At 48.2% G+C, this 21,035-nt stretch overlaps 1 protein-coding gene across 3 annotated transcripts; it reads left to right on the top strand.

Moving 5' to 3' along the window:
- Positions 1–871: 871 nt before the first annotated feature.
- Positions 872–20,942, top strand: AMMECR1L (AMMECR1 like). 3 transcript variants are annotated; one of them, XM_068545315.1, is made up of 8 exons: positions 872–1,179; positions 2,694–2,803; positions 10,269–10,713; positions 12,759–12,869; positions 13,174–13,288; positions 13,966–14,056; positions 15,570–15,666; positions 17,356–20,942. In XM_068545315.1, exons 3-8 carry the CDS (start codon positions 10,307–10,309, stop codon positions 17,465–17,467), a joined length of 933 nt encoding a protein of 310 aa, XP_068401416.1. In that variant the 5' UTR covers positions 872–1,179; positions 2,694–2,803; positions 10,269–10,306; the 3' UTR covers positions 17,468–20,942. The 3 variants fall into 3 exon arrangements, with proteins under 3 accessions (XP_068401416.1, XP_068401417.1, XP_068401418.1); XM_068545316.1 differs by lacking the exon at positions 2,694–2,803; XM_068545317.1 differs by lacking the exons at positions 872–1,179; positions 2,694–2,803; positions 10,269–10,713 and adding an exon at positions 11,418–11,754.
- Positions 20,943–21,035: the final 93 nt, after the last annotated feature.

Below are 21,035 nucleotides of genomic sequence, written 5' to 3'. Positions count from 1 at the left end.
TTTGTAGTGCTGTGTTTGAGGCTCTTGCCCTGCTATAGTGCTGAGAAATGTGTTTAGTCGACCTATTGAATTAAGCCTGTACTGTGGGTAATTCCACCTGAGTCGTCTCCAGGCTGGGGACGCACGGGGTCAAGTCAGAGAGGTGGGCTCCTGACACCACCCGGGTGTAGTCTGCCCCTTCCCGTCCACGAGGAGGCTGGCCTGGAGGCCGAGCCTGGAACACCTCCCCGCGGGCCGGGCCGGAACCAGTGGGTCAGCTGCATTTAAAGCTGGTCTGAGCTGCGCCTTCCTGGCTGCTTTCGAAGGCTGCGGCCCGGTCGGGGGAAGCGACGCGAGCGTGGGCGCTCGGGAAGAAAAGCCGTGGGCAGGTGAGTGTTGGGTCCTAACGCGGGAAAGGGCGGAGCAGCGAGGCCGGGACACCCCGGCTGGCGTGCCCAGCCGGCACCTGGGCCGCGTCGCGGACAATGCCGCCCTGCCGGCCGCACTACAACTCCCGGCGCGCTCTGCGCTCGCTCGCAGAAGCCAAGGCGGTCCGGCGTGCACTGCGCCGGCCGGCCTGACAGCTGGGCGCTCCGCTTGGCCCGCTCAGCGACCTGGGGGTGGCGGGGAGAAAACCAGCCGGCCGGCCTCCTCTCGGTGCCTCACTACCCGCCCCTCTTTATTCCAAGTGCCGGGGACTCGGCCCAAAGACTGGGAAGCAGCCTCCTAAATACAATCCCGTAGAGTCGGCGCCAGCCAATGAAGTGCGCAGAGTCAGGCCACGTGACAGTAGCGGGGTGGTGCTCCGGTGGCTCCCTAATCTCTATGGTTTTGGCGACTCGCTAGAGGGCGTGTGGACCACTGGAGGACTCCCTACATTCTTCCTCCATTACCTCACTGCCTCCGGTGGCTGCTGGGATACCGGAAGACTCGGGTCCCGGCTCGGCTCAGTCCTCCAGCTGCCCCGGGGAATACCTTTAGCAGTTCTTTCCTACCGCTACCGCCGCCCCGCCGCTTCCTCCTCCGCCCGCCCCCCGCTGGCCTTCTTGGCTCCGCCCCGTCCGCGCCGCGCGTCTGGCCCGCCCGCGGCCCGCTTCTCTCGGGAGCCCCCACCCAGGTGCATGGCTCCATGAAGCAGGAGGAGGAGGCAGAGCGCGAGAGGTCCCGTCTGCCCCGGCTGCGTCTGGGCCAGGAGCAAAGGTGGGAAACTCGGTCCGCGCCGCTCCCTCCTCCCCCGTGTCCGCCGGGCCGGCCTCCCTCCAGCTGCCGCCGTGCGCGCCGGGCCTCCTCACCCCGGAGCGACCGGAGGGGCCGGGGAGCGGGTCCCCCCGGGTTCGGGGAGAGGGTCCCGGGACAGCGTTGGGGGGAGCTCCCGGGCGGCAGTGAAAGGAGGCGGCAGGCGGGGCCTGCGGGCCGCGTGTGCCCGCCGGGAGCAGGGGGGTCAGGAGGCGTGCTGGGGAGGGGGGTGGGCGGGCGCCCCTGCCCCCGGGCCGCTAGGCGAGGCCGGGCGAGGCTCCAGCTCCTTTCTGCACTCCCTCCAGGAAGCAGTCTCGGGTCGTGTAAAGTTTGGTGGTCTCCGGCGCCGCCTGGCGGCCCTCGCCCCCAGTCCCACCGCCCCCTCCCCCGCCCGACGTCTGGATTCCACCCCCGCGGCTCGGCCCTCGCTGCCCTACCAGTCGCTGGGTCGTCCCACCACTACTCCCGGCGCCCCCCGCTCTCCTTCCACCCCCTTTTCCTTACCATTCACCTTTCTCTCGGCCTGTTTGGTCCCTCCCCGCTCTGGCCTCTCCTCTCCCCCCAGTATCTCGCCCTTTCCTTGCTGAACTCTCTTTTCGCACGCATGCTTTCGCCTCTTCTTCTCTTTCTTCCCAACCCCACCCTCATTCTGTCCTTCCTTATCCACCCAGAGCCCCCGTTTCCATCATCCCTCCACCTGACACTCTTGTGGGTTTTATGCCTCCCTCCTTCCCAGGCTGTGAGCTTTGCCCTTCATTCCTCGCCCTCCTCCATCCCCTGTCCTGATCTGAACTCCTCACTTTGCCACACTCCCTCACCCTTATCCCTCTGGGCCTATCCTCTTTCACTGCCCTCTCCTAGGATAGAGTGGGTGGGGCCTGGAGTCTCCTGTTTACATCTTTGGGAATAACTCACATCTCTACTTCTGGGGGTGGTGGGGAGAGTTGGTAAAGAGATTACGAAGAGATTTATGCCAGCCGAAGAGTACGATGGGTTGACTCTTACCTACAGTTATCGTCTCCACCTGGGATAACAAGATGGCCTGGCCTCAGGACCCTGGCATGCTGTCCAGTAATCCTTCAGCACCATCTTTGCAGAGGATTTGGGAATCTTTGTATTCTGAAACCAGTGGAGAACCTTGAAATGGTGTATCTTGGCCTGAGAACAAGTTTTGGTCTAAATTAGTGGTGGAGGAAGTTTTAATGTGTGTTTTATGTTCAGGTTCAATAAAACCTTTGCTCCTCCTTGCTCACCCTTCTTGGTGACGGCACCAGGGATGAGGTGATTTTGTGCATGGGGCTGCCCTTGCTGCCTTGTATTTAGATTTTGAAATGTTTTGAATTAAAGAAAGCCTGTTCCTTCGCTTATTTTTTTCTTTCTAGAAATTGCTCTGTTGAGTTGTAGTTTTTCAGAAACCATCTCTTACCTCGGCACTGCCTTGATTTTGTTCATTCACTGCACCTGCATTTCCATCTTAGGTACAGGAAGAAGGAATGGAATCGGAAGGAAGAAAATTCATTTCAGAGACAAAATAGCTCCCCTCCTCTGTTATAGCTGTTCCCCTGGCAATACAAACTTTCTGCTTTCAGTGAGTATTACCTTGGACATACTTAGACTAGAATTTTGTTGCTTTTGCTCTCTTTTTTCGTTTTAGGCCTGTGCTAGGACTTTAGCATGTAGGTTTACTTTGTTCACTTCTGTTATTCTGCTTCCATGAGGGTGTCCTAGAGCTGATGAACCCTTCCACTTGCTCTCTTTATATGTAAAGACAAGGTTATTTTCCATAATCCCATTAGAGTGACCTAGATGGTGGTGTAGTATTACACTTACCCTTCGTGTACATAAGGTCCGCCTCCCACCCCTTCCCAAATTATGCATTTTTTAAAGACAAGATCATAACTTGTAGGTTAATGCAGTTCCTGTCAAGGTCAATTATTGGGTGTCTTCCACATGGGTATAATCTTCAGAGATTTTTGGAGCATTTTGCCCTGAATCTGCTAGGGTGATAACTGTTTTCTTAAAAATAATTAAAAGTCTACACGTAAACCAAGTTCTGGAAAATTTTTTATTACTGCTGCGTTCCCCTCAAGTTTGTTAATAATGGTATGCAAACACTTGTAAGAGAGTTTTCCAGAGTGCTTCACATCTTACTGGAGGCTCACAGCCACTCTCTGAGGAAGGCAGAGGACAAATATTTTCATTTTACAAATGAAAGAACCGAGGCCCAGAAGGATCTGGCACCCTGCCGTAGCTCACATAGTAAAGGGAGGGGATCTAAAAAGAAAACAAAGCATTTGACTCCTTGTAGCCGTGTTTTTCCTTAAGCTAAGTTGACATGAAAATGTATGGTACTGTGTATTTTTCTAAATCTGTAAATTTTAAAAGCAGTTGTATAGGTAGATTCATTTTTCGCAGGGAAAATTTTCACACAGCAAATGTTTTGGATGTGTATGCGTGTATGATGGGCTTTCGTGTAGAAATGATTATTTGAAATGATGACCAGAATGTTTGCGGGTCTTGCATCTGACTGTTTCTTGGAATAGTTCCATAATAAGTAGGCCAGAATTATAGCTCAGGTGCTGTTTCACTGCTCAAATAATTATTAAATTGAATTTCAGTTCAACTCTGTGTCACAAAGCAAACAGCAGCCTGTTCCCTTCTGCATAAAGCTTGGTTTGAATAGACATCCGGACAGTAAATAATAACAGAAGAAAATGCAGAGACCCCTTTTTTCTTTGCTTTTTGCCTACCTTCCAAATCTGTTTCCTTTGTTATAAGGTCATGCCTCCGCATAGGCTGTTTTGAGGCTTCAAAAGGTGACTCTATATATTTTTTTTCCACCTCCAGGCTTTTCTAGATGTTTTAATCTGGTTATTGTTGGAAATCTAACTACTTTGACTCAGTAGTTCTGTTAGTACTCAATATATATCAAGATTCCTGTAATAACAGCATATTTAGCAAATTTAGTTTCTTTTTGGTGTATGGCTGCAAGCTTAAAAGAGGACCCTTGTAGAACAGAACTATGCACAACCCTCAGCCCACTATTCCTTATATTTTTTGGCATCTCACAATGAAAAAAGCAGTGGATGACTTATTAGAAGCACGGCTCTCCAAAGAGGAAAAGCATCAAGGTCATTAGAGTGATAACCCCATGTTAATAATATGGTCTTTTAATGTATTTACAAAACAGAAGTAGAGTCACGGATGTAGAACACAAACTTATGGTTACCAGGGGAGAAGGGGGGGAGGGATAAATTGGGAGATTGGGATGGACATACACCCACTACTATATGTAAAACAGATAACTAGTAAGAACCTACTGTATAGCACAGGGAAGTCTACTCAATACTCTGTAATGACCTATATGGGAAAAGAATCTAAAAAAGAGTGGATATATGTATATGTATAACTGACTCACTTTGCTCTACATCTGAAACTAACATGACATTGTAAATCAACTATACTCCAATAAAAGTTTTTAAAAAATAATGTCTTTGAGCCTACATGGTAGTTCTTAATAGAATTTTATTATGAGGACATTTATCCCTCTAGAAATTGTAAGAACTGAGACCTATGTTATTTATATAACCAACCCTACTTTTATCGGTAAAGGTAGTCCTAATAGTAGTAGTAGCAGATGCTTTAATAAATAGTAGTTCTGTGCCAGAGAACTGCTAGATGCTTTTCATGTCTTAGTGAATTGCTCACAACTAGCCCTCTGTGGTAGCAGGAGCCCAGGTCCACAGAGACGTGACAGCCTGCCTGAGTTTGTACCTGGTAAGTCAGATTTGGGATTTGAGCCTAGACAGTAACCCCAAAGCCTGGGCTGTGTCCTCTGAAGATGGGAGCTGCTCTGGGAAGGCACCAGCTTGTTGTTCTCAGTGGACTTAGGAGCCTTGGAAGGGACCCCCAGCAAGGGAGGGAAGGCCCTCCTGCCCAGCCAGCCACGTCTGTCAGGGTGTCCTCACGTCCTCCCCTCAGTACTGGTCTCCACACCTTGTTTATAACATCAGCAATTTATGAGACATCATTTGTATTAACTCCTTTTTTTAAAATTTTTATTGGAGTATAGTTGTGTATTAACCCCTGAAATCGTAAATTGCCCTCCAGACAAATAATGCTCCCTTGGGTAGCTCTTAAAGCGCCCCATCTTTCAAAAAGAAAAGAAAATTCTTTTCAAGTGCAGTTTAGAAACTAGGTGTGTCCTTTGGAAGGAAAGCCTTGAGCAACCTACGGTTAACAGCACCCGCGGCCAAGTCTAGGACTGACCAGTTACTGTGTTTTAGCCATAGAAGACAGCTACCACCATAAACCAAACCAAGAAGTTAATGTAGGGGATATTTGACGTGTTTTTTAGAATGAATTGTCCACATTGGCTCTCCATCTTGCTATGAATTAAACCATTCCTTGGTTTGGGCTGAGTAGAGTTGACGTTGTGTTTTGCTTTTTTTTTTGTTTTTTTTTTTTGTTTTTTTTTGGCCGCACCACAAGGCTTGCGGGATCTGAGGACCCCAGCCAGGGATTGAACCCAGGCCCCAGCCGTGATAGCGCCGGGTCCTAACCACTGGACCGCCAGGGAATTCCCTGAGTTGACATTGTTGATAATAATAGATACTTGTATTTTGGTCACTTTCCGCTTCTGACACACTCAACAGTCAGCACCTCACAGTGAAACAAGAGTATCTAAAAAAAAAAAAAGGAGTATCTAAAGGTCAGGTTGTGCCATAAATATTCTTTTTATTAGAAAGGCTAGCTTAAATGGAATTGCTGGGAGATCTGTAGATAAGATTGTTGGTGTGTGCACCATGTGCAAGGCACTGTGTTAGGTGTTGCGAAAGAAAAAACAAATGCAGCTTGGCCTCTGAGACTAAAGGTGTTGGTGAGTTCATTGCTGGCTGGAATTTAAGTGGCTTTGTAGGCCACTCGGCCCAGATCAACAACGTACTGCTCAGCTTTCCAACAGAGGGGGCCGGAGAGGTGCCTTTGTTGTGCACCCTCGTGAAGGCCAGGACCCCTTGAGTACTGCGTGTCAGGTAAAGGGTGTGGTGACTTTTTCAACACTGAGAGCAACTTTACTTCATTTGACACTTGGTAGGTTAGGCGGTCTTAAGAGGTAAAACAGTGATTCCTGTTATTTCCTCCAGCTTTTTGTGGAAGTATGGGTATTGTCTCCATCTGGTGGAAATCCAGTTTTAACTAGTTCTTTCTCATTGTTCGTTCTAAAGTGGACAGACAGTAGGAAAATGACATCACTACCGTTGGCCCTTAAAGTGGCCCTTGAGTTTAGCTTTGAAAGAGTAACCAACTGAAGGCTCCGAAGGGTCTTAGTGACATATGTGTTTACAGAGCAAGGGTTTTTGCCTGATTCCAATTACTTCAGATGAACCAGCTTGACAGGAGTAACATTTATTTACTCCTACTATGATCAGTATACCATTGCTGGTAGTTTTTATGAGGTTTGGGGGAAGAGTGAGAACAAATGCACACAGTCCTGGAAGAGGTAGAATATGCCATTGGGGTATTTGTTTTTAGCTGGTCGGACAGCAGGTTAGTCTGTTGTACTGAAATGCTATTATTCTGAGGGATCTCACACTGTGCCCTCAGAAGCCGAGCGGTTGGAGAAATGAATGTGTCTTTGGTCATTGTAGGACAGTCCCGGGAGCCGAGCCTGGGACACTTAGTTGTGGTGAGATGCCCACTTTGTTGGAGTGGGGTTAGAAGAGTCTCACTTTAAAGAGAAACTTGATGAAATTGATAGGTTGAGGTTGACATGGTAAGTGAAAGTACTCACTTACCAGCACCTTCACAGTCTTTCCTGTCGTTCACTTAACATTTGCTTGACGCTGACAGATAGGTAAAATATTGGCCCCTTTAAAAAACAAACCTTAAAAATTCAGTAGGAGGTGGGGAGATGGAGTAAGTAGGCTGCAGATGAAATAAGATTGGCCCTTTGTTGAAAATTGTTAAAGCTGGGTATTGGGTTCATTACACTAATTTACTTTGTATATGTTTGAAATTTTCTATAGATTTAAATTTATGGAACAAATTTTTGAAGAAATGCCTTCTAATATATTTTTGAGGCAGAAAGTCTAACTCTGCCTTTGGTCACTAATTGAGAATATCGGTTGAATTGTTTGCTTAGTGGCCTCCAGAGAAAGCTCGGGCCTAAGGAACCACAAGATTTTGGTGGGTTCTACTGATTACAAATCATAGTTGGGGAGGGGGAATTGTTAAATGTATTCTCTTGGTGTCAGTTGTGATCATGCCCCACTGCAGATCGGTGATTGTACGTGATAGGTAGGCAGAACCTTCCTAGGCTTGAGCTCACCTGCCTTGGCATGGTTTGAAAATCCCTTCTATTGCTCTGTTGTAGGATGTTTCACAGTCAGGTAGCTGATAGCACCTGCAGAGAAACACCTGAGTTGCCACTATCTCATGACATTTCGCCCTTCCTTCAGGTGTGCTTTGGTGTAAGGAGAATGAGGAAAGATTTCTTTTTTTAACCTATTTCATCCCTCCTCTTTGCCTCTTTGAATTTTGGGACTCTCTAGAGGCAGAGCCTCAGGGCCCTGTTGGTGCTGTTAAAACTCTAGCTCTCGAGAGATGGTCCCTCTGCTTCATTCAACACGTGTCCTAAACCCCTTGCACACAGTTATGCACAAGGTGGAAAGTCAGGTAAGAGCTCAGAGGGCAGTGCCATCCCTTGTGGAGTCAAGGGACAATGGCAGGGGTACTGATGATTGTCGGGGGATGGCGGAGATACTGGCTTTGGGCTTAGGTTTTGATTTTTTTTCTTTTCCCTGCTCCATTTTTGTTGGCAAGATTTTGCAAACTATTCTTTTAGTTTTTAGTATACCCTTGATTTTTTTTTTTTTTTTTTTTAAATCATGCCCTTAGGAAAGGGACTGAATCCAATGGATATTATTGGCAGGCCTCATTCTTCTTTGTGGCTTGGTGGGAAGACCCAGGCTTTGGAGTCTTACAGATGGATTGTGGTCCAAATCCTGACTCTGCCACTTAGCGGCAGCCTGGCTTTGGGCAGATTATCTTGCTCGTTAAACCTAAGTTTCCTCCTTTGTAAAATGACGGTAATGTTGTCTGTCCTCCTTGCTGAGTGGTTTTGAGGATTCAGTGAAATCCTGTTTAAAGAGCACCTGTTCGGTGCTCTAAGCCCTGAGTGCCCAGCGAAGTCCTGGCCTTCTGGGAGTTTCCTTCCTGGTGGGAGCAGATGATAAGCCCAGACGATAAGAGCAGCTGACTTTATGCCAGACGCTGTATGGAAGCAGCTGACACACATTAAACTCAGTTCTCCCAGCAGCCCCATGAGGCACGTGCTCTTGTTATTCCCAGTTTGAGGGAACTGAGGCAGAGAGAGGTTAATCCTGGAGGAGTCAGGATTTGAGCCCAGGCCATTTGGCTCTGGAGGCGGCACTTTTAACCGAGATCTTCTGCTCCCTTTCTTAACAGTCCGAAGGAGGCAGTGATATCCGTGCTCAGAAACAGTCTAGTCGTTGGAGGTTTTACTGCATCAAGCGCGTGAGGCTTTCTCAAAAAGAAGCCCCTGTTTCAGGCCAGACATTGAAGCAGGCAAGCTGTTATTCCTCTGCTAGAGACAACTTTCATCTTCCGAAGAACTGTCTTAGATACAAAAATGTGTGTTTGTTAGGGATCAGCATATATCAAGACCATAAGCAATATTTGTGAAATTTTTGTATCTCATTCAACCTAAAGTGGCAGGTGGTTTTTGTAGAAATTACGGCATTGCAAACGGGTACGTGCATATCTAATTGGATGTAAAAGGTTGTAGAAGTTACAATCAAAATACTATACAGTAGAGCAGTGCCTAAAAGGCAATTGTGTGCTACGTGTTCAAACCGCAGGGAAAATTTTAGGTAGGAATTATATATCTTTTTTCAGTGGGAGGGCTACAGCTAACAGGTAATGACTTGAGGAAAAACAAAGTGTACTTTTCTCAAGTCAGCAGAATTTTACAAACTTTGGTATTATCGACATTGAAATAACTAGGATCTCTTTGCCTGAGGCTGCTGATTACAGACACAGACAGCAGAAAGGATCTTGGTCATGTTATAGCTATATATCTTTACCTTAGGCTTTTTAAGAAAAAGAATTTAGTGGAAAAAGATTCCTTCCTCCCCTTAATCAGTTGGGGCTCTCCGGTTTCCTGGCCCATCTGATGCCACATTTTGTTAAGCTGATGGCTTTGCATCTGTCTGCCTTGCTATGACAGGGCAGAAATAGCTACCTCACAAAAGGGCTGTGAGGCTTGGGTCATTTGTGTGAAGAAGGGTTTCTGCTAGGTCGTAGCTTTTTTTGAATGGGGCCTTGACAGGACAGAAGTGTAGAACTTGGAGTGAGTTCAGAGGAGAGCCGAAGAAAATGAGTGAGGCTGTGCCGGACAGCTGTGAGGACGGACAGGCGGGAGGGGAGCCCGGCGTCAGCGAGCGCGCCCTCGTCAGAACAGCCGCCGCCTTTCGTCTTCACAGAGGTCCGGGGCTAAAGTTACACAGATAAACCGAGGTTAGTGATGAGGAAACTGCGGAAAGGATGTGGTTAACAAGGAGAAGCGTGGAAGTTCCTCTGGGTTCTTTAAAAATAGGGTGGTTCACTTTGGAGCCTCTACAAAGGTAGAGAGAGCATCCTGATGAGGAGCCTGGCAGGTCAAGTGCAGCCTTGCAGTCGGCCTGGAAACGTCCCCATTCAGCTGCGCGCTGGCTGCCACCCCACCCTTCTTTCTGCCCAGGGAGTCCGGGGCAAGAGGGGGCTGCCTGTGGCCTGCCTCCGTCCGTGGTGATGATGACCTTTATGGAAAATGGAAAATAGCTCCCCCTGAGGAAGAGGTTAGGCGCCTTCGGTCTGGAACTCAGGGTCTCTTCTAGCCCACCGGTCTGCCACCCTTTGCAACCAGTGTGACCTGGGCAGGAAAGAATTTGATGGCTCCTACCCTCTGCATGGAGACCCTTTCTCTTTGAATTTTGTGTTCTCCTTGCAGCTAACCATTTGAGTTAATGCTTGCATGTTCTCTTCTGGGTTAGGGTTCCGCAGCATTCCAGACCTCAAGCACCGGTTCAGGATGGGAAAAAGACGCTGCGTCCCCCCACTGGAGCCCAAGCTGGCAGCAGGCTGTTGTGGGGTTAAGAAGCCTAAGCTGTCTGCAGGTGGGACGCACGGCCACGGGAGCCAGTCCACAGCCGTCCCCGGCTCCAGTGCGGGGCCTCTTCAGAACCACCAGCATGTGGACGGCGGCAGTGGTCGCGAGAACGTGTCGGACTTGACTCTGGGACCTGGAAACCCTCCCATCACACGGATGAACCCCGCATCGGGAGCGCTGAGCCCTCTCTCCCGGCCCAATGGAACTGCCAACGTCACCAAGAATCTGGTGGTGACCGCAGAGATGTGCTGCTACTGCTTCGACGTCCTCTACTGTCACCTGTACGGCTTCCCACAGCCGCGCCTCCCTAGGTTCACCAATGACCCCTAGTGAGTAAAGCGGCCGCGCGTCGGGGGCGGTGAGGAAGGCGTGACGCCTCTGTCGGGGGCATTCTCTTGAGAGAGTGTGCTCCTTATAAAAAGCTTAACACGATTTGGGCAAAGGTTGATGGGAATAGGATGCTGAGAAATGCGCAGCCAACGTCTAGAACACTCACTGGGCTCAGTAATGGAAGGGTACTAGGCTGTGTCTGCAGGAGCGGTTGGCTTGTCAAAGTAATGTTCCGGGAATCAGGAGGGTTTCGTTCTTGGTCTTCTGTTGGTTCAAATGGCAGTGGGTAGGTCATCTAACCTCTCACGTGGAGAAGTCACACCATCACACCATTGTGGACCCGAGCACCGTTGAAGCCCAAGTGACCTGCCAGTGTCTGGGTGCCAGGTGGGAGACTAGGAGCTCATTTAGTGGGAGCTGAGATGCTCCTAACAGGGGTCCCCTCACTTGGTTCACTGTCAGTCCCATGGGGCTGCCGGCACCCCACCAGCAATGTCAGAATTTGCTTTCCTGTTTCTAGTTCACGACTCTGTTATTTGTCCCAGGTCCCCTCGAGGTGTCAATGACTTTAATAAGGAATATGTGTAAAGGGGAAAGTCAAGTGAAGATGCTCATGCCAATGCTTTCTTTCTCAATTGGAAGCAGCTTTGAGGTGGCTTTAAAGAGCACTGCTGCTTTTTTATTTTTATTTTTTTAGGAGATGCTTTTAGAGCATTCACTGACTGATCATCATTCCTCGACTGTTAATGCCATACTGAGGCGGTGCGTAGCCCCACTGGGCAGGGAATGGAGGAGTATGAAGAAAAAGTCCTTGCTCTCGGAAGACTTGAGTTGGCAGATCACACACAGAAGCTAAATAGTGTTCACACACCGTCTGGGCAGAGGTGGAGAGGAAGTTACTCCTGTGATTGTGTCAGAGGAGAAGAAATGCAGAGAAAAATGTGCTCACTCTTTAGGGAAGTATTGCCGTGCGATACCGTGAACAGAAAAATCCTGACTGAGTCGGTGGAGAGTCTAAGCCTTGATCTGAGTGGGATCAGGTGTGTCCCTTGCAGGAGAGGGACATGGGTTTGGAAGAGTAGGTGGTGGCCGCAGCATTGTAGGGTGTGGAGACAGTGGAATTCTTGAAGGGTTTTTGAGCAGGTTTGTGGAACATTAACTCTGGCCGGTGGTGGTCAAGTGTTTTACTGGAAGGAAAAGATGGGTAGGTGGGAGATCCTGCTTTGTAATAATGATCAAAGTTAGATAACTTAAAAAATTTAAGTTGCTTTTGAGAAGTGTTAAATCAAGAATCAAAGAGGTAAGGGCATAGGAATATGGAGGAATTTCAGGAAGAGGGGACAGCCCTGTAACCTCTGCCTAAAACATCTGTCAGCGTCGATCGGATGTAGCCTAATGCAGCATGACTTGGGCCTAGAAAGTGGTTAACTTCTGCTAAGAATAAGCTTTTTATTTTATCTTAGCGGCGCCACTTGGCTTGCGGGATCCTCGTTTCCCCAGCAGGGGTCGGACCCGAGCCCTCGGCAGTGAAAGCGCCGAGTCCTGAGCCCGGACTGCCGGGGAAGTCCCCAAGAATAAGCTGTCTTGAGGAGACTTTTTCTTTTTTTCTGCAATTTACGAGCAGGAGAGGCAGAAATAATGATGGGCACGATGCGGGGTTGAGCGGAGAAGGTGTGCAGGCCCCGTGTGTCTTCGTGAAGGTGGAACTGGGAGCGTAGACACATGAAAAGAGAGTAAACAAGAGGAGAAAGACATGGAGAACTAGAAGAAGAAAGAGTTGAGTCCCGGGCAGAGGAAGAAGAAAACGGCACGTCCACGTGGCGCTAGAGTGGAGTGAGGCTGTGAGCAGGGGCCTTTCTTCTCGTGCCTCGCGGCGATTTCCTCTCCATTTACGCCCCGGGGCGGCGCGGCTCCGAGAGGGCAGAGAGGGCAGAGCCTTTCAGACAGCCCGCGTCAGAACACCATCCTTGAGGGGAAGAACAGACGAACAGGGCTAGAGCCGAGGTTTTCTTCTTCCCTGACTGACGTGTGCTTGCTCTTTCAGCCCGCTCTTTGTGACGTGGAAGACAGGGCGGGACAAGCGGCTTCGTGGCTGCATTGGGACCTTCTCAGCCATGAATCTTCATTCAGGACTCAGGGAATACACGCTAACCAGGTAATGGCGACCTGCACGTAAGACTGGTAGATTATTGGCCAAAATGGAAAAGAACTGCCTGCCTCTTCTGAGGGGTGAAGTCCGAGCGTTCTCTTTCGGATGATCAGGAAGTGTAGGGGCATTCCGCTGGTGAGCCACTTACCAGTCCACGCACAGGCAGTCAGCGGCCTCAGGTTGTGCTCAGCATGTGCGGGCTGATGGATAGTGGACGTTCTCCGCGGCGCTCGAGAGGCGTCAGCGTCCGGCACGTGATGTCGGCTCCCGGCTCTGGAGCCGCCTCACTTATGTTTTCTGTCCTCTCCAGTGCACTTAAGGACAGCCGGTTCCCCCCCCTGACCCGAGAGGAGCTGCCTAAACTTTTCTGCTCTGTCTCCCTCCTTACTAACTTTGAGGATGCCAGTGATTACCTGGACTGGGAGGTGAGAACAGCCGCATTTGGAACTCTGCATCTCTCGTTGCATTTGGGTTCGGGTTAGTACATGGTAATGTATCTCCTTCATTGAGCGAGGGTATGAGAATGTGAAAGCTGAGTTTGGAAGGAATTGTAGGCAACGTGGGTGACAGAAGAGGTGCTGCGGTATTACAAGTAGGAAGAAATGGGAAGCCTTTCTTCTCCCGTTCTTCCCAGTCTGCCCTGGTCCACATCCTTTTCCCATGTCCAATAAGAAAGAGGAATGGGGATAAAGGAGAACATTCCTGAGTCTTCGTGGTGAGCCCTTGGATAAAAGTTGTCATCCATGTGAGCCCATGTGTGAGGAGTCAGGAACCCAGATCAAAACCCTGTGGCATGTTCTTTGACTGGAGTGGATTGAAGGTGGAATATTCAAGATCTTCGGATGAACTGTTGAGAGAATTTATTTCTGTAGCCTCCGCACTCTCAGAGAGGTGGCTGCAGGTAGACTCTCACTTTCCCTAAAGCAGCAGTTTCGTTGGCTTCCATGCCTGAGAGAGTGAGTAGTGAGTCATGAAAGACAAGAGCCTCCCCTTTTCTCAGCCCCGGGTCAAGCTGGTCAGGGGACAGTGTCGATTTATATGAGGATAATTGAAGTTCCGCTAGAGTGAGTAAATGCCATTTACTGGTTGTGTGTTTTTGTAGGTTGGGGTCCATGGGATTCGAATTGAATTCATCAATGAAAAAGGCGTCAAACGTACAGCCACATATTTGCCTGAGGTTGCAAAGGAACAAGGTGAGTTGGAGACATGGAATTTCCGTGAACGATACTGTTCACAGTGTTGCCAAGTAACGGGCAGGAAAGCGGAGTGTGCTGCCCTTCAGCCCAACTGTAACTGAGAATGAGTGCCTTTCTTCCTCTCCCCGTATCTATCAAGTCCTGAAAGAATGAGAGACTCCCCAAAAGATGTAGGAGCTGGGAAGAGAAGAGGGGTAAAGACTTCCCGTGCCCAGCTGCTCGTTTCACGTACTTTCAGTGAGTAGTAGTATTTCTTGGCCCCCAGAACTGCAGTGGTTAATCGTAGGAAAATTCCAGCAATCAACTTGGTCATATTATGGAGTCCATTGTAAAGGGAGGTTGCCCGTATTCGTGGGTGTTGACCTTTTGGTCGTGAGTTACTACACAGTGTTATCATTGGAAGAATGCAGAACATAATCTCTCCTGTTTTTTGAAAGAACTCAGTAGGTACTTAGTTCTTACAGTGGGACATGAAAGGTAGGAAATGGGTTGGGCAGGTTTTCTCTTTCAAAGCATAGTTAGAAGAATACCGTAAAATGGTGCTCGTGCAGTCTGGTGTATGACCCAGTTTTCTTTCTTTCTTGGAGCTGGTCTGTTTTTTGAAAATAACATGTATTTGTTAGGTGTGAACCTGGAATAGAGAAGAATATCCGGTTCAGTATATCAGTGAACTAATTATGTGGAGAGGGCTTGCCTTGTTGGTTCCCATCGTGGTTGTGTTTAAACCTTTTCAAAAGCAGTGAGGATATGGCATAAAAAGGAGGAAGCCTTTTAACCACTTCATTGAGATCATAAATCTGGCATTTCTGTCCAAGGAGGCACACCAGGAGTTATTTCCTAATAGTGAGATGTGATGATAATATAGGTAAATAATCAAGCACTTTTGCCATTTGAAAACTGGTTGGGAAGATTAAAAAAATCAAGGCACCTACTGCAATAATTTAGGGGGTTCTCTTTGGTTTTCAATTTGATATATTTGGTTATATCTGTTGAAAATGTTTCAAGAACAACACAATGGTAGATGTGTGAACACCTTCCCATCCTTCCTAAAGGAATAGTTTCCTTCCTGCTGTCAAGTCTCTGTAGTAGAAAACGACTCCTAGAAATCGTCGAAACGAAGGAAGGTCACACGAAGGGATACAAGCGCAGAGTATGAACTCTCTCTTCTCCCAGAACAGCCCTGGTTACAGCACTAGGCCAACAGGCTGGTCTACGCTGGGACCGTGTTTGCTCCTAGATAGTTATACTGGGATCATATCTGACAGGAAAGACTCAGAAGCAGGGGGCCTGGGGACAGCCGTTAGTGACGTGTGTTGGGCGTCATCTCACATCTCAGATTCTCCTTGGACTGCCAGTGAGGCAGACGGGGCTCCAGGGACGTGGGGCAGTGCCCAGGCTTGCTCTGCTCGCAGCAGACCTGGCTCCTCCTGTCCTGTCACTGTGGTGTCAGAGCACAGCCCATTCTTGTGTCACTGTGCGCTGACCTCAGGTGTGCCTGCCTTCTCCTCAGACTGGGATCAGATCCAGACGATAGACTCCTTGCTCAGGAAAGGTGGCTTTAAGGCTCCAATTACCAGTGAATTCAGAAAAACCATCAAACTCACGAGGTAAGCCACTGTCTTATTTTCCTTGTCATTTGAATTCAGTTGGGGTTGGATGGAGGATACTTTTGACAGACGGGGGAAGAGAAACATTTTCTCTGTTAATGTCTCTAAACCAAAGAAGTATGGGTGAGGCAGAAGCTCCGAGGAAGCAGTGGCAGCACAGGCGGAGACTCCCCAGCATGCTGGGCGTGCCCACGGCTAAGCTGCCAGCGCCGTGGGAGCAGGGTCAGGGTCGCCGCTGAGCAGGTCGTGGGTGTGTCTGTCAGGCCCACTTGCTGGGAGGCTGAGCGGGAAGGCTGAAGGCAGGAGAAAAAGCTCTCAGTACAGAAGTCCAGGGTCAGCTGAAGTCATCACATGTAGTCAGGTGGCCTGTTGATGGAATAATTCCAAGGAAACGCCTCTGCCTGTCTGGGGCTAATACTTGTATGGGGAGGCTGCCTAGTGTAGGAAAATATGCATGGGCTGGACTCTGAATCGCAGCTCCACCACTTGCTGGCTGTGTGACCTGGGCCAGTTTTTCCACCTCTCTGAGCAGAAAAAAAAAATTTCCTGTCCCATAAGAGGTGAATGATAATGCCTTGGGGTTGTTTCAGGGTGTGGTAAGGTCATGCATGCAGAAGCTCTAGTCCAGGGCCAGGCCACGTGGTAGGTGGTCGGTAGATGTCGGTCCTCTCCCCATCCCTACTGAAGTCGGAAACACTGAAAGGTTTAGCTTCTGTGGGGTTTCTGTGGACCTCTGTCGGCCTGTTCATCTGTAAAATGCTGAATAATCAATATCGTAACCTCACAGGTCTATTTGGAAGATAACCCCGTGTCTTTGAAATGCTTTGGATTCCAAAAAAAAGAAAAATCTTCAAATACAAAGCATTATTATTATCATTATTATTATAATTTATTTGAACAGCCATTTCCCTGTCAAAATTCAGGAATAATCACCTTGCAGTGGAGGAGTGATTACAGTGGGAAAGAGATGGCTCTGGGTAAGGATTGTCACACCCAGCTCCTGTGGTCTGTAGTAGGCTCCATAGGTTTGTAACACCCCATGCTTCGCATCCTGACTCATGGCTCTTTCCAGAGCAAGGCCAAAGTGCTATGAATTCTGTTCTGATGACCCTGTGATATGATATGGCATATTCATCTGGAAAGTGAGACCCATCCTCTATAGCCCCAGGATCTTTTAACCTGCTTCGTCAGAATTTGACCCAGAATTAGGTATCTGTGCCCCTTTTAGTTTATAAATAACTTGTTTGTTGCTTTTCTGCAAGTTGAGGTTGCATTTCTGTCAAATTTATCACATTTTAACCTGAAAGTAGATATGCATTGTACACTGGGCATTGGTGCAGCCATCTTCCAGTCTGCTACCCATGTAATTTGACCTTGAAATTCTTCACCCAGACCCTAGTAGCAGATTGCTTAAGAGCAGCCTGGTGATAAGCATATGAAGTGTTTAAAGGTGGGATGTGCAGAAAACAGATTCTCAGGGGTGAATTGTGATTGTGCTTTTTCATCTTGTTCATTTGTAATAACAACACTGTTTTCTTGTGCTGTCTTTCATTTTCTGTAAGTAAGATTGCTCTCGGTCTTCCATTTTATTCTTTCAAAATGTGGAATAAGCTTTTGGTTTTCTCTGCTGCGTGACTGCAAAATGAAGTGTTTGGGGTTCCTAATACCCTTTCCTGTTTCCTTACACAGGTACCGAAGTGAGAAGGTGACAATCAGTTATGCAGAATATATTGCTTCTCGACAGCACTGTTTCCAGAATGGCACTCTTCATGCCCCGCCCCTCTACAATCATTACTCCTGACACGCGGCTGCATGACCAGTCCCATCCCCCCGTGGCCACCAGTGGCTATGACATCATCGGAGCAGATGCCTCCTCTTCCTGGTCCAGTTACTTTTATTACTGCACCATTTTATGATGCTAGCTTCCGTTGCCAAGTCTGCCTCCAGCCGACTGAGGGGGGCGGGGTTACATCGAATGAAACAGAACTTGAGGGGCCCAAGCCTTATCTCAGCCTTTCCTCAGTATGGGGTTCCGTTGGATTGGGGCTCCTCCATGACTAGTGAGAATTCCGTGTGGGTTCAGAAGACCTTGGTTGCAGGTGCCGCTGGTGATTTGCTGCCTGTGTGTTGGCCACTCAGTGGAAGCTGGAATTGATGGTCCGTGAAGGCTTAGCCCACACACACCCCTGCAGCCTCCCCAGAGCGAGTAGGTGTGTTCCCCTGGCAGTCTGGGCAACGGAGACCAACAAGAAACGTTTTTAGGTTGTTTTAAATTCCTTTTTTTAAACTTCCAGTGTATTGCATACCACGAGTTGATCTCAACCTCCATGCTTCGTAAGTGGACGCCATGTTAGGGTCGAACGTGGGCACCATGAGTCCTCTGCGGCTCCTGGACAAGAGACCCACCTCAAGATCGGAAGCCCTTTGGATGGCGTTGCAGATCTCATTGCTCAGTTAGCCTCAAAGGTTTTAATTCTCATCCCACTCTCAGTTGGATTTTCTGGCACTCTTTCTGCATTGAGTCTCCTGGTACTGAACAGAGCGCTGTGGTGTAGCCTGCTGAGGAATGTCCTGGGATGCCCGCGGGAGGTCCTGACGGCATCGCTGCGAGCAGTGTCGAGGGAGAGGCCTCTTCCTTACCACCCGGCTACCTCACTCCTCTACTGGTGGCAGTGCCTATAGCTGGATCTAGGTTCTCAGAGGGCACAGGTGTTCACACAAGCACTTGGGTTGGCCTCTAGAAGGGCACGTCGGCATAGGAGAGAATCCAGGGTCTCTAAGCTGTTTTTCTGTTCAGGCAAACATCCTGAGAGACCTGTAAGCAGAGGAGTTCCTTTTTCTAGTTTGCCTGGAGAAGTGGGAAAACTGTTGCTCTTACAGTCCTTACAGGACTTGAGAACAAAGCTGTGTCATTAAACAAGGTGAATCTTTATCTTGCCTAACATGCCGGGAATCTTCACCCCACCATGGCAGAGTTCCAAATAGCTCATTTTATTCTAGGTCATTCATACTTTTCATGTGGCATATTTCCCTTTCTCGTTGTTGCTGATTCCAAATACCTGTCAGCAAGTTTCTCCTCCCTCTTGCCTATTCTTCACTCATGTGGTGGCAAAGTTCATAGAAGTTGGGGACTTGGAAGACGCTTTGAAAACATGGTCACAGAAGCACTGCTGAAATGACTCACAGGAAGAGGTGGCCAGTTGGAAGAAAGGACCCTACGGGTGATACACTGGTTTTCAACAACGTGTTTAGAGAACTCTTGACGTGGATTGGGTGTCAACCCAGTGAACGCAATGTTTTGATTTAATTTATTTTTAATGTTTATGTGGTAGTGGTGTGGCTTTCCGAAATGGGCAGATGTTCAAGTCAAAGGGTCTTTGGAGTTTTCTTCTGCCGGGAACGGGGGAGGGGGAGCAGGGGCACAGTCTAAGGAACGACACACGTGCTCTTCTAGGCGTGGCTGTCTCGTTTCTTGAAGAGATGGGTGAGGGTGAGCCGGTGAGCTCGGCACCGTCCTCTGCTGTGGGCGAGGGTGTGGAACGGGCAAGGGGAGCGCCGGCTGACGTCTGGATGCGCGGGCTGGGCTCCTGCACGCCGCCGCGTTTCCCTGGCGGTGTTAATGAAAACAGGCTTCCGAAGAGGAAGGGATTGTTTCGTGATTTCCTGCTGCTGAGAATAATAAATGTCTTGTTGCAAATAAATGTGACGGCAGTTACTATTAGGTGCCATGGATCGATGTCAGGGTGGTCAGCAGCTCTGGACTAAACCGCCCACCTCCAATTTGTACAACAGTATTGATACATAGGGCTACACTCGTTCCTGTTCAAGTCTTCTATGTTGAAAGTTGTGTTTAATTTCTAAAGTTTAAAAACAAAAAAAATGGTGCTAAACTTTCACCCCTGAGCACGCTCAGTGAGACTGGTCATGCAAGCATCTTCAGTGCCATGCTCTTTCAAGCCTGTTTTTTCTCGTAGAAATGTTGCCCTATTTGTCTTCCCCAACGTATAGTATGTTTTTTATTTTATTGAGGGTGGGGTAGGATACCTGCCATTTAAGAAAATGAACAGAAAATTTTAAAACCCAGGAAATGGGGGGAAAAAAAATCAGTGCACAAGAATCGGGCTCCTGAAGCCCAGCACCACACTGACGAGGGCTCCGTGGGCTCTCTTCACTTTCTGGAGTGAAGAAGCCCGACTCCCTGCACATTCCCTCACGCCCCCATCCACGTCCAGCAGTGGAGATGCTCGAGGTCCTCTTGCCTGGGCGAGGGGACTCGGGAGTCGACCGAGGAAAACTGTTTGGCCTCGTCAGGCATGGCACTCTCAGTGTCTTGTCCTGAATGGGGTCTAGTCAGGAAGTGGTCTGGAAGTACACGGTCAAGGTCACCTCTTGAAGATGTACGGCAGGTGGCTCTCAGGAAAAATACCAAGTCTGGATCATCCACGTGGCAGCTTTGCGTAGGGAGATGACAGCTCCGAACTGGAACTGACCTGCCTTCCACGTGCTTGACCACAGCAGTGATGAGGGTGGCCAGTCCACGGAGTGGGAGTGGTGGGTTTAAAGAGAAGGGAAGGTTTTCTGCTCGGTGTTTCCTTTGTCCCTGGGCTGCTCAAGCTGAACAGTAACCACTGCTTTCAAGGAACCAGTCCACCTTGGCTGCTTTGGTTCGGAGTTCGTTTCCTCCCTAGCTGTGAGTGCCTTTTGGTCTGGAAGGTTGGCTTGTCTCATAATACCCACAGCTAGGACATTCTCTCTGTAATTTCGAATTGTCCTTGTTCTCCATTAACTAAAAGAGAATGTCTGATCACTAGAGTTCGTCGGTGTTGGATTGTTTCCACTGTGAGGTTCTTAAACTTTTTCGCTTCATGATATTAAAGCAACTCACGTTAGAGACCCTTTCAACATGAAAGGTTTGTAGTTGAGACATTACATATATTTTATTGTTTATAATAAATATCATCTGTACAAAAGTCCTGGGTGTTAATTTTAATATTTGCACAAGATCTGTTTTCCATGATATGTTAACACCTAAAATTTCACTAACTGTTGACGTTATTTTCTATTGAGATTCTGGAGCCTAGGGAGCTATTTGTTCTTTTTGTTTATTTTCATTCTTACTTCCCTGAAGCAAGAGACTTTGTATGGCCTTCAGTGCAAAGACTTTAGACCAATTCTTTGTATTACACTTGGTTGCCTCTTGGCTATATAACTTCTGAGTGCAAATCATTGAACTCTTTAACAAAGTATTGTAGAGAATAAATCATAATGGGTAAAAACTGTTCTTTGTCTTGCCTCTTTTTTTTTTTTTTTGAATAGTAGTAATAGTAATTTGATTATTATTTTAGTCATTTTATTTTTTTGTTTTTAAA

The sequence above is a fragment of the Eschrichtius robustus genome, chromosome 5, assembly GCF_028021215.1.
Source record: "Eschrichtius robustus isolate mEscRob2 chromosome 5, mEscRob2.pri, whole genome shotgun sequence".
NCBI lineage: Eukaryota > Metazoa > Chordata > Mammalia > Artiodactyla > Eschrichtiidae > Eschrichtius > Eschrichtius robustus.
The sequence above is the reverse complement of the archived record's forward strand: the minus strand, read 5'-3'. Positions and strand labels throughout refer to the sequence as shown.

What these genes read in the sequence shown, in the direction of transcription:
- AMMECR1L (XM_068545316.1), top strand. Translation starts at nt 10,307, where the DNA reads ATGGGAAAAAGACGCTGCGTCCCCCCACTGGAGCCCAAGCTGGCAGCA. An exon ending in AGGTTCACCAATGACCCCTA is followed by an intron (nt 10,714 to 12,758) that starts GTGAGTAAAGCG and finishes TTGCTCTTTCAG; the next exon opens with CCCGCTCTTTGTGACGTGGA. An exon ending in GTGATTACCTGGACTGGGAG is followed by an intron (nt 13,289 to 13,965) that starts GTGAGAACAGCC and finishes GTGTTTTTGTAG; the next exon opens with GTTGGGGTCCATGGGATTCG.